The sequence below is a fragment of the Eubalaena glacialis genome, chromosome 10 (assembly GCF_028564815.1).
Source record: "Eubalaena glacialis isolate mEubGla1 chromosome 10, mEubGla1.1.hap2.+ XY, whole genome shotgun sequence".
In the NCBI taxonomy this organism is placed as follows: Eukaryota; Metazoa; Chordata; class Mammalia; order Artiodactyla; family Balaenidae; genus Eubalaena; species Eubalaena glacialis.
Window position 1 is genome coordinate 117,931,710 of NC_083725.1, and position 13,164 is coordinate 117,944,873.

The window sequence follows — 13,164 nt, forward strand, 5'->3', positions numbered from 1 at the left end:
TCCCTCAAATTAAGTGAGAGTCATCAACCGGCTCCACAACCAACAGCTAAGACCGAAGCAGCAGCAAATCACGTGAGCAACCGACATTCTTCAGCGACGAAGCAGAGGTGAAGTGTTGGCTGAATTCCAGCAAGTCTCCAGAACTCCACCTAAGCCTCTCACACTGGCCCGGACAACTCTCCTCACGCTCACCAGCGCCGCAGTGAAGATGTGCCTGATGGCAGACACTTCAGGAGCCTGGAGGCTCTAGAGGCTACAGTCTACGTTTCCTAAATTGCCTGCCCTGATTTCTTTCGGGTCCTCCGATGTACATCTGCATTAGGCTGTGTGCCCCAAAACTTCGGAAGGCAGGAAGAGACTGATCTCCATCACCAACTAAAGGGTTCCATGAACAGAAAGGGCTGCCCCGTCTACTAATAGCACGTGAATGTTATTCGTTAACTCGACAAAGAGTTTCCACCAGCTTGGTTAGTTTAATTAGTTACAATTATAGACATGACTTTAAAATGGCAAGACGAGGCCCCAAATAAGTGCAGCCACGTCCTCCTGGAGACCGTGTGCCTCGGCCCCTGCCATTGAACGCGAACTGACCAAACAGGGAAGGCAGCGGGCAGAGGCGGCCATAAAGGCACATAAAGACTGCCGTCGACATTAGTGACATTAAGTGACTGCCACACCATTACTTATGTTGATGACAGCAAAAAAGAAACAGAGCAGCTAAGTTTAAATCAATGTGAACTCAAGACAGAGCTAGGAACGGCAGCAAGCCTCTGAAACACTGACAGCGGACGGTGGACGGAGCGTGCAAGCAAATGGAGGTTACAGACCTGTCTTTCCAGCAACCACAAACCAGACACGCGCAGCAACACTGTTACTGCACTGCTGAATAGAAACACCATATTTTGGAAGTCATGAAGGTTTGCAGGTAAAGCTAATTTTAAAACTCAGGAAAAAAATCACAAATGTACCCAAGAGCCTCTTAAACTCTTACATTAAAGTAAGTGACAATTGATTGCTTTTAATCCTTACCCAGCCAAAGTTATTTTTGGTGGTCCTGGAAGAGTTGATCCCAAAGGGAAAGCAGACCCGCTGATTACGGATGGTAAGGCTCCATTATCAAGCTGTGTAAAGTCAAAGGCAAGCATAATTTGAATTAGTATACATTTTGAAAGTTTATTCCCGTCAGCCCCTAGGTACAGATAAAAATGATTCTTTTTCTTCTGGAGGTTTACATCACAATCCCTTTACATTCATCCAGGCCTTATTACCACCATGATTCTCCTAACACCTGAGCAGGTTCCAGCCGAGGCTTTTCAGCAGAAGTGGGAGGGGCCCAGCCCAGTCATCTCACCCCACCTGACCACAGGATGCCCTGGGGTGAGAAAGCCCTGACTGTGGACAGAGACGGAAATGGGCTATGGATTCTGGGCCAGGCCATCCACAAGCTGGCAAGCAGTACACACAGCTGTCAGTTGGCTGGCCGGCGGTATTGCAATAGGCATCTTTTTCATTTTGATGAACTACAAATTGTGAAATAAATTCAACTACAAATTTCTGTAAGCTTAAAAATGTTCTTTAATTATTATTATATTCTTAGTACAACACAAGAGATCTTGACATCTGAAGTCTCATTGGCAACCATTACTTTTTCATCTAGTCATAAAAAATTTTGTAGTCAATTTTAACAAATTCAAAAGCAATGTCATAATCTCTGCATTATCCATGTCCTTTGCTTTCTCCGTTCTCATTTTCCTTTATATTATCCATTAGCATGGCTCACAGGGAAAGGAAAGGGTAGCAAAATCAACTGACCTAATTTTCTTCTTATCAGAAGCTTGAAGAAATTTAAAGTGTTGAATAAATTTAGGTTTTGAGATTGTTTGCATATATCACAGTTAAACATTCTATCCTTGTCCCTTCCTCCCTGAAAACTTGAAATTTAAAAATAAGCTTTATTTAAGAAGCATAGTCTTGGAATTCCCTGGCGGTCCAGTGCTTAGGACTCCGCGCTTTCACTGCCGAGGGCCCGGGTTCAATCCCTGGTTGGGGAACTAAGATCCCACAAGCCGTGAGGCCAAAAAAAAAGAAAGAAAGAAAGAAAGAAAAAGCATCATTTTGGAAAAACACATTTTATTCATCTTCCTTCTTTTCTCTCTTCTTCCTCTTTTTAAATTGTGTGTAATCCCTGCTGGGGCCAGGAGACACTGAGAAACCACTCTGGGTCCAACTCCTTCATTACAAATCCGCCCCCCACCCCAAACCCCGAGTCCCACGGAGGAGTCACCCCCAGGACGTGCCCTCTTGGGTCTGGCCGAGAGCTGGGGGGCTCTGCTCTCCTCTCACTCACTTTACTGGAGGGAAGTGTTCACAGGTTACTGCAACTGTTTCCTTTGCAGTCACCCAGACACCTAATTATTGGGCCAACGTCTCCAGGTGGCAGTCCAAAGTTTTGCATTCTTTTGAAGAAAGGATTTCACAGTTCTCGGGGTTGAGACAATTCTTTGCATAAACCAGATACAATTGCTCTTTTTCTCCTTTGCTTATTTAGCCCCAAAGTAAAGCAGAGAAAGAGAGATGTCTTTTCAGTACTTCATAGGTGGTAAATCTAGGGCAGCTTTATGCTAGAATCCATGACTTTCCTTGGCAATGTCGAACTGCCTAGGATGGAAGAAATAAACCCTAAGAGGGTGCTTCCCTGTCATGTCACCTGGGGATCTTGCTAAAATGCAGATTCTGTGTCAGTGAGTCTGGGCTGGAGCCCGAGATCCTGCATTTCTAACGAGCTTCCTGGTGATGCCCACGCTCCTGGCCCGCACACTGCACGCACTTTGAGTAGCAAAGCGCTGAAGAATATACAGAATTGGGGTTTGGCAAGGAAGCCAGGGGTTCTAGGGTTGCAGCAAATGCATTGCTAAAATAATTACCCCAAGGTCCACACTGGATAAGAGGTCAGGGGGAGCCAAAATGAGGTCGGTCTAAACACAGCCAAGGAAAAGAGGGGAGGAGCAGAAAGAGGGAGACTATGGTCCAAAGGGGCCTTTCAGTGCACGAGCTCAGCGGTAGAAAAGCGAGTCCAGCGTGTGCCTTGCTGACTGGGGCTGAAACCATTAGCAAAACAAGGCCGGTGGTGTGGAGGAGGCCAGGAGGTAGAGGCCTACGTGCCGCATCAACAGAGACTTGCATCAGGCGCTCACAGCATCAGGCTGACACTCATCTCCGGCCCTGATTAACTCCTCGCCCCTCCTGGCTAATGGATCATTCGAGAAGTATTTATTTACTCACTCAGCAAATATTTCACTCTATTTATACCCACTGCCTCAGAGATCTCCTCTAGTCTCGTGGCTTTAAATGCCACCTCTGCGCAATGAGACACCGCAACGAGAAGCACGCACACTGCAGCTAAGAGTAGCCCCTGCTCGCTGCAACTAGAGAAAGCCCGCGTGCAGCAACAAAGACCCAACGCAGCCAAAATAAATATTAAATACATTAATTAATTAAAAAAAATACAACCCTAGACTGTCAAAACTGAAAAATTAAAAAAAAAACAAGACTTAAGGAACAGAGCACATTTTTCTTATAATTATATTTAATCTATGCATATTATGGTGTAATCATAAAAGCGTTTTAAACTTTTAAAGAGCATTTCCCTAACACTGAGGAAGGTGAGAGATATTCTAGACCACGTGGGTGGTGTATGCTAATGGGTGACAGGACCGCAAAGGACACGTTCAGCAAATGAGGCAGAACCAGGGTTCAGAGGCTATAGGAAAGGGCCAGGCAGTCTCAAAGGGCTGGCAGAGAATGGGGTCTCAGACTCACTCCACTACTCCCAGTGTCTGACCCAGTAGTGAAGGTATTGAATACTTGGTTTCACTGCTGATTGTAAAACGGAGAATAAATTATATTTTCCGAGTAATAAAAACTTCGACCATAGATATTTCAAGAGACAATAATGCCCTATTGTATTTTTTTATTAAAGCAATGACTCACTTGTTGTGTAATGAGATTTAAATTTGCTGGTACTGGCAAAAATCTTCCTACTAAAGTAGTCATGGGTTTAGGGACATCTGTAAGGAAGACAATTACAATTAATTGATAGCATATATTGTTCCTCTTCCACTTGCACATGGAAGAAAGTACAAAAATGATCATGTATCCTGAGTTTAACATGTGCAAAGTCATTGACACTTATCTTGATCCTATCTATGTTTTCTATAAAACCTTTCTGGTCAATGTTTTTGGGTTTTTTTGTTGTTGTTTTTACTTATTACACCCTTTTTCTCTGTCATAATGCTCCTTCACTCGAGCCTCCAGCGATAGCTATGCTAAAAATGTTGTCAGTGCCCAGGTTCCCAAACTGCGCGCTAAGGTGCCCTCCTGTGCTGCCCCAAACTCTCCAGGGACGCACTAGATGTGTCACATTTTCAAGGAGAGCGCAGCACTGTCTGTAGGACGCCACATGAACTACTTTCAATTTACCTGCACTCTTCTTCAAATGGTTACTAACTAATCAGGATGTAAATACTTATTAGGCTACTGGGACCAAACTACTTAAGACTGGAACGGATAGGTATTTCTTTGGCCTCAGGGTGCCGTGAAAAACATCCCTGAGACGCTAAGGTCCCTGTGAAACTCTATGTTTGAGTCAAAGTGGCCCGAGAAATGTGTCTTAGTCTCCTGATTGCCCACCAGCTGAACACATTTCCTGCTCCAGGCTTGTGCATCCTTTGAGTGATGTTACCTTGAGACTTCGGTAACAGAATGCATTTACTTTATGGTGATATTTAATGTGTACACAGCAAAACAAAGGAGACTGGGCTGGGGGGGGTGGTTATGATGACATGACAAGGAAATAGACTTGGAGAGCATTATGTAAATCTTCCTTCTGTGGGTGATCTAAAGGCATTAGGATTTTCTCGTCTTCCAGAAGGAAGGGAATTAGGAATGAACCCTTCTCTGCCTGTAGAGCAGCAGATGCAGCTCTGACCCACAGGGAACGGAGCCGGAAAAGCCATGGCTGGTGTGCAGCAAAGTGCTCCTGAAGGCGCTTTGCATCATAGAAAAGTAAATGTCTTAAAGGCACGTTACCTGTCCTATCCCTGGATAAAGAGACTACCAGGATGGAATGGGAATCACACTCTTTCTTTTTGCCCTGGGCTCCAAAGACCCGTTGAAATGACATTTGGATGTAATACTGATTTAAATTATTGACAAGGTCCGTGAATCATCTGATAATGAGAGGCTCTGGTTAGGCCAAGCTTTAGAGTAACACGATTTAAGCTTTAGAGTAACACGATTATGTATACAGCACACATAGGTGCCCAGTTTTCAAGTATCAGTGTCTAACCTTTGTAAACACAATCCTAAAACTGTGTCATTTGGCCTTTCTTTAATCATTCCTAAGTCATTTGATGGTAATCAAGTACTTATAGATCATTTATTACTATCGCACCAGTTTAAAGAAGTTTCTGAGTAAATGAATGGCAGATAAATCAGCGTTTGATATAGTCATTTCAGAACTCATGGTGATTAAAGCAGAGTAGCAGTTCTCACTGACTACATGAAAATTTTTACATTAAAACGTAGGCAGTTTTTACCACATCTGAACAGTCAACCCGCCGCCCAATCTGCGAAAGCTTGATGTTTCAACCCAGGTACCTCTAGCCACAGCACTCATGGGTACAAGTAGTCACCTGGTAGGATCACAAAGCTCTCTGCAACTAGCAGAAGGAGAGGACAGCTATCCAAGAATTTGAGATTGTCAGTACAATGTACATAAATTAATCTCTAAAGATATTTTTTTCTATTCTTAGCTCACTCATATGGGCTATGGGGATTGCCAAATTGCCTCACTGCCAATTTCACTTTTACTCTCTGTACAAAGCCAAACATAGTCACTTACCAACTTCCATGTGATATATGACATATTTTTCTATTAATTTACTTTGTACCTGACTGTAGATAATTATTTTGGTCTTGATACTGAGGAACCAAATGAAGTGCTTTTAGTTCTCTTGTGCCACAATTGTCTATACACAGCATTTGTGTACCCCCTTTCAACTGACATATCACCTAAAATGAAAAATAATGATCAGGTTTCATTTTTCAAAAGATATCCAGTAATATGAACCTAAGTAAACTTAAATCTGAGAACACAGTTTTAATCCAGAATTTAAGTTTTCATGGAGAGCGGTAAACTATAGACATGTTCTCAGTTTCCTACCCTGCAATAATGTGCTCTCTGGAGGTACCACAGGGCAAAACCCCTGGGAAATGTCTTGTGAGATGTGCTTAGTGTGTTAAGAGAAGTTCCTGCTCACGCTTTTCTCTGCGGGTGTCTGGCCCTTGAGGTTTAGGGTAGGGAACAGGTGACTGTGAGCCCGAGCTTCCGTCACCTGGCCACGTACTCCGTGGTCATCGTAAATGGAGAGAGTGTGCCGATCCAGCCCCGGCCCCATTCAGGTCCAGTGAACTATACGAAGGACTTTGCCCCCCTGACTCCATCGCTGTAGCTGACCAGATACTTAGAATAATCGTCAATTTTACGGCAGTTGTTCTTTCCTGCCACATGCACATGTTATTATTTAACATGTAGGGTGTTTTTAAAATACCCATTTATTTCATTTCCTACAAGTGCAGTTTAGAAAGGTTAATCCAAGAACTGGAAAATTCTAAGAAGCCATGGCAATCTTTCTGGGCCTGACTAGCACCCTAAGATCACTTAGTTGGGTTCCGACCATAAATAAATCCTCAGTGAGCCGGGTGAGTTGGTCGGTCAACCACACCAGTCAGCCCTGTCCGTGGCAATGTAGCTTGAACATGAAGGTAGGAGAAGTCACTGTTTCTGCTTGCACATAGCTTCTAATTCTGATGGTAAAACCACAGATACCCAGAGAAGCTATGGCTTCTGCTGTTAGGTTGCCTTTGGGTTTCCTAGACAGGAAAACCCGAATAACCATAAAGGATCAATGTTACCAAAATAACACACATAGAGCCAACGTTAATGAGGTGCTGATCACTGGGTCAAACCTTCAGATCATCCTGACATTGGATAAGAGGCCAGCATTCATGTTTGATTGGAATTTTATTTGTATTTAGAGGATAAAGTTATAGCCACAGACACACAGGTGCACAAACTGGGGGGAAAGGCTGAGAGTGGATTTTCCAGGCCTCTGCCTATTGCACAATTCTGGGCTCTGCCCTGTCCCTCCTGGGAGCGTTCTAACATTACTCAGGAGGCTGGTGTAATTGGAAGAGCTCTCATCCTACTCACCTGCTCCAGGTGTCCTGGAAAAGCTCTGCTCTCAGAACCCATGGGCCTGAGGAGAACCATGGACAGAGGCGAGTACTGGCGTATGCCACAGCTAAGCCAAAGTTCATGATGAGCTCATTTTCACATATTTTCTAGTGAAAGTATATGCCTTAGGGCTAAGGCCTCCTTTATCGGAATAAAGAGCTGAGGGGGGGACGGCAAATGTTGGTTCTCCGGACTCTGCTGAAAGAATGCTTGGGGCTGGATTCCCTAGCTCCCCCCACTTCCCAGTCCTCACCACACCGAGACCTGGAGTCCTCAACGTACCACTTACAAGAAGACTATGTAACATCTCTGTTTTCTTATCCATAAAATGTAGATAAAAACAATACGTACCCTACAGAGTTGATAGAGGATTAAATAAAATTACAAACCTGCAAAAATATCGCATAAACCACAAATGTTACTGATTACCTATCTTACATGCGTGTTAGTTAGTATTAGGAATTTGGAGGCAGGCAGGAAGGAAAGCAGCCTCTGTGCTGCAGCCACAGAACTGGAGCTTCACCATCCCAGCAACATGCCAAACCATGCAGCTCAGCCAGCTGCCCTGTTCCTGGGCCAACCCCGGGTCTGCATGGACTGACGTGACTTATGGCTTCTCTCCTTAACAAAGAGAGCGGTGTCCTAATCTTTGATTTGCTAAGATCAAGTAGAAATGAGAATCTTAGATGTGACAGAAACATTAGAAAGGCTCTAATTATATCCCTCTTTTCATAGATAAGACAACCAAAAATGCTGATACAAGTAAACAGAATGAAAAATAATGACTGAAAATATATTACTGTTGACTTAGTAATGGTAAGGGTCAAACGTTTAGTATAATGTTAGTCAGACACATTGTCTTTGGCATAATTACCATTGGGTTAGAGTCTTTCTTATGAGAGCAGCCAGAGGCATCCTCTGCTTCTTGTGATGTTGGGAACTTGCAACAGGACTCCTGGGCCAGAGGGTTCTGAAAAGTTGCTTCCTCCAGATTGTTACTTGTGATAGTACCACCTGCTTCCTTGATTTCAACCTAAAAAAGAAAACGTCATTTCAGAAATCACATTTTGGACATTGTACTTTACGGTTGCATAATACAGAAAATTCTTTGTAGAAGTTACATTTTTAAAGTAAAGAGCAGCCTTACTCTTAGTGTCCTCTCTTCCCGACTATTATTCTCTCTCTGGGGTGACAAGTCCTCTGCCCAGCCTCACTGGGGATCAAGGACCCCGAGGACAAGGACCATCTGCCCACGAGGTGTGGAGATGTGATTTTGATGTGGCCCTCTTGCTGCTTCAAAAACACAGTATAGGGCTTCCCTGGTGGCGCAGTGGTTGGGAATCTGCCTGCCAGTGCAGGGGACACGGGTTCGAGCCCTGGTCTGGGAAGATCCCACATGCCGCGGAGCAACTGGGCCCATGAGCCACAATTACTGAGCCTGCGCGTCTGGAACCTATGCTCCGCAGCAAGAGAGGCCACGATAGTGAGAGGCCCGCGCACCGCGATGAAGAGTGGCCCCCGCTTGCCACAACTGGAGAAGGCCCTCGCACAGAAACGAAGACCCAACACAGCCATAAAAATAAATAAATAAATTAATTAATTTAAAAAAAAAACAAACCACAGTATAAGTAACTTGAGAAGATTCTGCAGTTGGTCAGCTGCCCCTTGAGCTCCTCGACAGCCCCCTACTCCAAAGGAGCTGGCTGCCTCGTGGGACCTTCCTTAAAACCGCGTGAAATGGTGCTCCTTTATTGCCACTTTCAGAGTGCACTTATTAGGTTGTATTAATGTTCTAGTCTATCATTTGGCTTTATCATCAAGAAGCCTGACATCCTTGCTGATGTTTTACTAATATTTATATTGTAACTTACAATGTATTTAGAGTAATGTTTATAATTAAATAGTAGAGCTTCCCTAACTGAATGGTAGGACAATAATTAACATGAAAACAGTGAGGGTAGGGAATAACTGCCAACTTTAACTTTGTTTTTAAGCTATCCTCTGCAACGACTCAGTGACACACCAGCAAAATTACCAAAAATAGGGAGAGACACCAATGATGTTGCTGAAAATCAACGGAATTTAAAAAACTAAAAAGTCTCGATGATTAAAAAAATAATAACCATTAGATTTAAATGTTTTAAAATCAGGGTGCTTCTTTTTAAGATTTGATAATGTGCGGAGGATTGGGAAGCTTCAGTCGACCTACACTCACATCATCTCTCCCCCTCCTTAACCTCCACCTGCCCAGACTGCCTATTAGAGAGTACAGGTGAGTTTCCCCAGAGGCCAGGAGGCAGGTCATAAAGTCCTTCAAAGAAGATGGTGATTCTATGGTAACATTTTGAAGACCTCATATAAAATCACAGCACAGACAACTATCTTTCAAAGTGTGGGTGTTGACTCCAAACTCAGAGATCGTCTAACTTAAAATCTGGGATCTAAACAATTAATAGTTTTCATGGACTGCCAAATCCCTTAGCACAGCGGACTAGCATCTAGGTATAAATCTTTCAAAAGACAGAGGAAAGTTTAGCTATACTTCAAGTTATAACTTTATTTAGATATTTCAAATTTTATAGAAACGTAGAAAGTTTTCAATTTTCTTCTGCTTTCTGCTTTGGGGAATTTGTCATGTACACATCATCAAAGTTTATTTTTATTTTTTAAAATTATTTATTTATTTATTTATTTTGGCTGCGCCAGGTCTTAGTTGCGGCACGTGGGATCTTCGTTGCGGCATTGGAACTCTTAGTTTCAGCAGGCATGTGAGATCTAGTTCCCCAAGCATGGATGGAACCCAGGCCCCCTGCACTGGGAGCGCGGAGTCTTACCCACTGGACCACCAGGGAAGTCCCACATCAGCAAAGTTTAGATTTAACTTATCTCCGTGTAATTAACAAATACTTATACAGTAAATATATCAATTCCTCAGCCCCATGCAACTGATATCTGAACTACTTACAGTATAGTAAAATCCTATTTTTACAGAATAAACAGAGGTCAATATGTGGGAATGAATTTCTAGAAAAAGGAAATTAGCAATTGACCCTGAATAGTTACTGAAAAATAATTCCACTCTGTTTAAAAGACAAACATGTCCATGCTAAATCTTTTTCATTTTATTAATTAGGAAATTGTCAATAAAAGTTCAAAAAACAAAAGAAATATCATCCAAATAGTCTCTATTTTGTTAAAATTGAATTACATTTAAAGAGAATTTACTATTTTAACGTGAGCTAGTTCCTTTCCTGCTCTGGTGAATGCTCACTGAGTCCCCTTGGTACAGGAAGGGAGCCGTGCTAGGACCAACAGGCAAAAGGTGCTGGGACACACGTTTGGTCTGGTAGCAAAATGGAGTGTCTGACATTTCAAGCCATCTGAAAAAGATTCCGAGCAAGACCTCTGCACCAGCTGAAGGCTGGTGGGACTAGGTGTGCTCTGTGGTTTCTCTAGGCCTCAGCCTCTCCCCCCCACCTTTCCTGTGCACTAAGGAGCAGTGATTATGCTAAAAGAACACCAGAAAACAGAAATCTAAGCTCCTGCTGCTATGGCTTATGATACGCAAACAAAGTCAGGCTCCAGCCATCTCAACACCAATTCAAAACTGTTCCACAAAAGCTTAGTTTATGACTTACTAAAATGATTTAACAGCTGAGTAATCTAGTTTTCCAAACTAGATCCTTTTGGGGGGCCAGTACACATTTCCTTACAGATCCTTTGTTTCCTTTAAAAACTCATTTGTTTAGCTTCAGCAAGAACAGAGCAGAAAAGGGGGATTCCCTGGAGGTCCAGTGGTTAGGACTCTGTGCTTTCACTGCCCAGTGTCCGGGTTCAGAATAACTAGATAAACAAACAAATAAGAACAAAGCAGAAAATGGCCAGTAGTTATCCACAGCAAAAGAGGGTAGCTGGCTGACAATTACCATGAATTCATGTAGGCTCTGATTTATATTACGTACGCTTGAGGAACAACCACTTATTAGCAGAGGGCAGCTCTAACGCCTTGATTTCAAGGCTCACCAAACACAAGTACTAACTGTGAGTCCTGGCTGTGAATTACAACCCTTATCAATCTAAAGGGGAAAAAGTGTAAAAGGTGAGCACGTGAAGGCTCGCACTGCATTTATTTTCACAGACACTAGGGTTTCTTTCCTATAGCCGCTTTTAAAACCTTCTAGGGACTTCCCTGGTGGTCCAGTGGTTAGGGCTCCGCGCTTCCAGTGTGAGGGGCACGGGTTGGATCCCTGGCTGCAGAGCTAAGCTCCCACACGCCTGGCGGGGGAAAAAAAAAAAAAAAAAAAAAAAAAATCTACTTGTTTCCCTCCTCTTTTGTTGTATGATCTCTGCCGGGTTAGGCCAGGTTTGAACCAGGGACCGAGGACCTAATTCACCTTCAGGTAGAATGGCTTGGCTGGGTGATGCATCTCGCGTTTAGCAAGGGATGCGCCCCGTTGGGAATGAGTGAATCCCATCAGGGCTGCGACTGACACGAGAACAATCCTGGTGGAAGCAGGAAGTCTCCCGTCTCCACTAGGGCAGGGGCGCAGGGGGTACTGTGCGACGTGGGTCTTACTGGAATCCCGGGGACGCCGGGGTGGGCGGCTGCTTCCCGGGCCCAGGCGCCCGGGGGCCCGACGGCAGGGCTCGTGTGCGGGGTCAGCAGGGAGGACAGGAAGTGGAGGTTGTAGGCCTGCGGCTGCCAGGCGGCGGCGGGAAGAACGGCGTCTTCCAGGGGACTGAGCTCGGGGAGACTCGCGTACTCCCCGAGCGCTTCCTCATCTCCGTGCTCATCCACCAGCAGCTCCACTTTGACTTGGCTCCTGCAGTCCCCGCCGAGCGGGGCGTTGAAGGCGGGCAGCAGGGGCTCTCTGGGGTCCGCGGAGCCCAGGTACGCGTCGTTGAAGACGTGGAACTCGTCTGCCTCGTGCTTCAGCGCCACCGGGGTTTTCAGGGGAAGGTTTTCGGGAACAAACTGACTCTCGGCGCTGAAGAGGTCCGTCACCATCTCGTCTTCGGGGCTGGACATGCCGCCCAGCAGAGGGGCCTCTTCCATGTCCACTGGGGGCACCCGGGCCCGGGCATCGCCCCGCACCCGGCGCGAGGGGGATCCGGCGGGAACCGCGCACCTGCAACGACGCGGCCCAGTCAGGCGGCGGCCCCCACCCGGCCCGGCCGCCGACCCGGGGGGCCCGCCGCTCCCGAGGGCCCGGGCTAGGGGGCCCGCCCCACCCACCCCCGGCGAGGCCGACCGGCGAAGGGGCCCTGCTGGCCCGACCGGCCGACTGGGGCTGAAAGGGGCGGGGGTCCGTCCTTCCCGAGGGGCAGACCTGGAGGTCCCGCCGCCCCTGACGGGGACGACTGGAGAGGGGGTCCCGCCGCCCCCCTCGAGGCTGACTAGGGGGCCCACCGTCCCCCTCCCCTCTGCAGACCCGAGGCCGGGCCGGGGACCGCGGGGAAACCCGACGGCGGCCGGGGTCTCAGGCACCGGAGGGTCGCCGAGTCAGGCCTCCTCAGACCGCACACCTGTGGCCCCGGGAGCTGTCAGAGCGCCGCGCGCGGGGGCGGGGCCGAGCAACTGGCGGTTGGGGAGGAGGCGGGGCCACGGACTGGGGCAGGGCCAGGGGCTCGCGGAGGCGGGGCTCGCGGAGGCGGGCGGGGCCAGGGCGAGGCGGAGGTGGAGCGCGTGAGGCGGGGTCAGAGGGTGGGAGGGGTTGGGGGTGATGCGAAGGCGGGGCGCAGAAGTGAGGGGGGGCATGGGCGGGTCCCGGAAGTGTGAGGGGATAAGCAGGGATGGGGCGGCGGAGGCGGCCCCCGAGACAGTGCTGGAGGGTGGTGGGCGGGGCGAGCTGGGCGGAGTCGGGGTC

At 46.6% G+C, this 13,164-nt stretch overlaps 1 protein-coding gene across 1 annotated transcript; it reads right to left on the reverse strand.

Moving 5' to 3' along the window:
- Nucleotides 1-1,025: 1,025 nt before the first annotated feature.
- Nucleotides 1,026-12,353, reverse strand: TESMIN (testis expressed metallothionein like protein). Its single transcript, XM_061203861.1, has 5 exons — nt 11,874-12,353; nt 8,172-8,330; nt 5,952-6,072; nt 3,991-4,067; nt 1,026-1,121 (listed from the first exon to the last, which is right to left on the reverse strand). Exons 1-5 carry the CDS (start codon nt 12,351-12,353, stop codon nt 1,026-1,028), a joined length of 933 nt encoding a protein of 310 aa, XP_061059844.1.
- Between the last annotated feature and the right edge of the window lie 811 nt (nt 12,354-13,164).

Coding starts and splice junctions, on each gene's coding strand:
- TESMIN (XM_061203861.1), bottom strand. CDS start 12,353: ATGGAAGAGGCCCCTCTGCTGGGCGGCATGTCCAGCCCCGAAGACGAG. Junction 4,068..5,951: donor AAATAATTATCTACAGTCAG/GTACAAAGTAAA, acceptor TCTTCCTTACAG/ATGTCCCTAAACCCATGACT. Junction 1,122..3,990: donor TAAATCTCATTACACAACAA/GTGAGTCATTGC, acceptor GACTTTACACAG/CTTGATAATGGAGCCTTACC.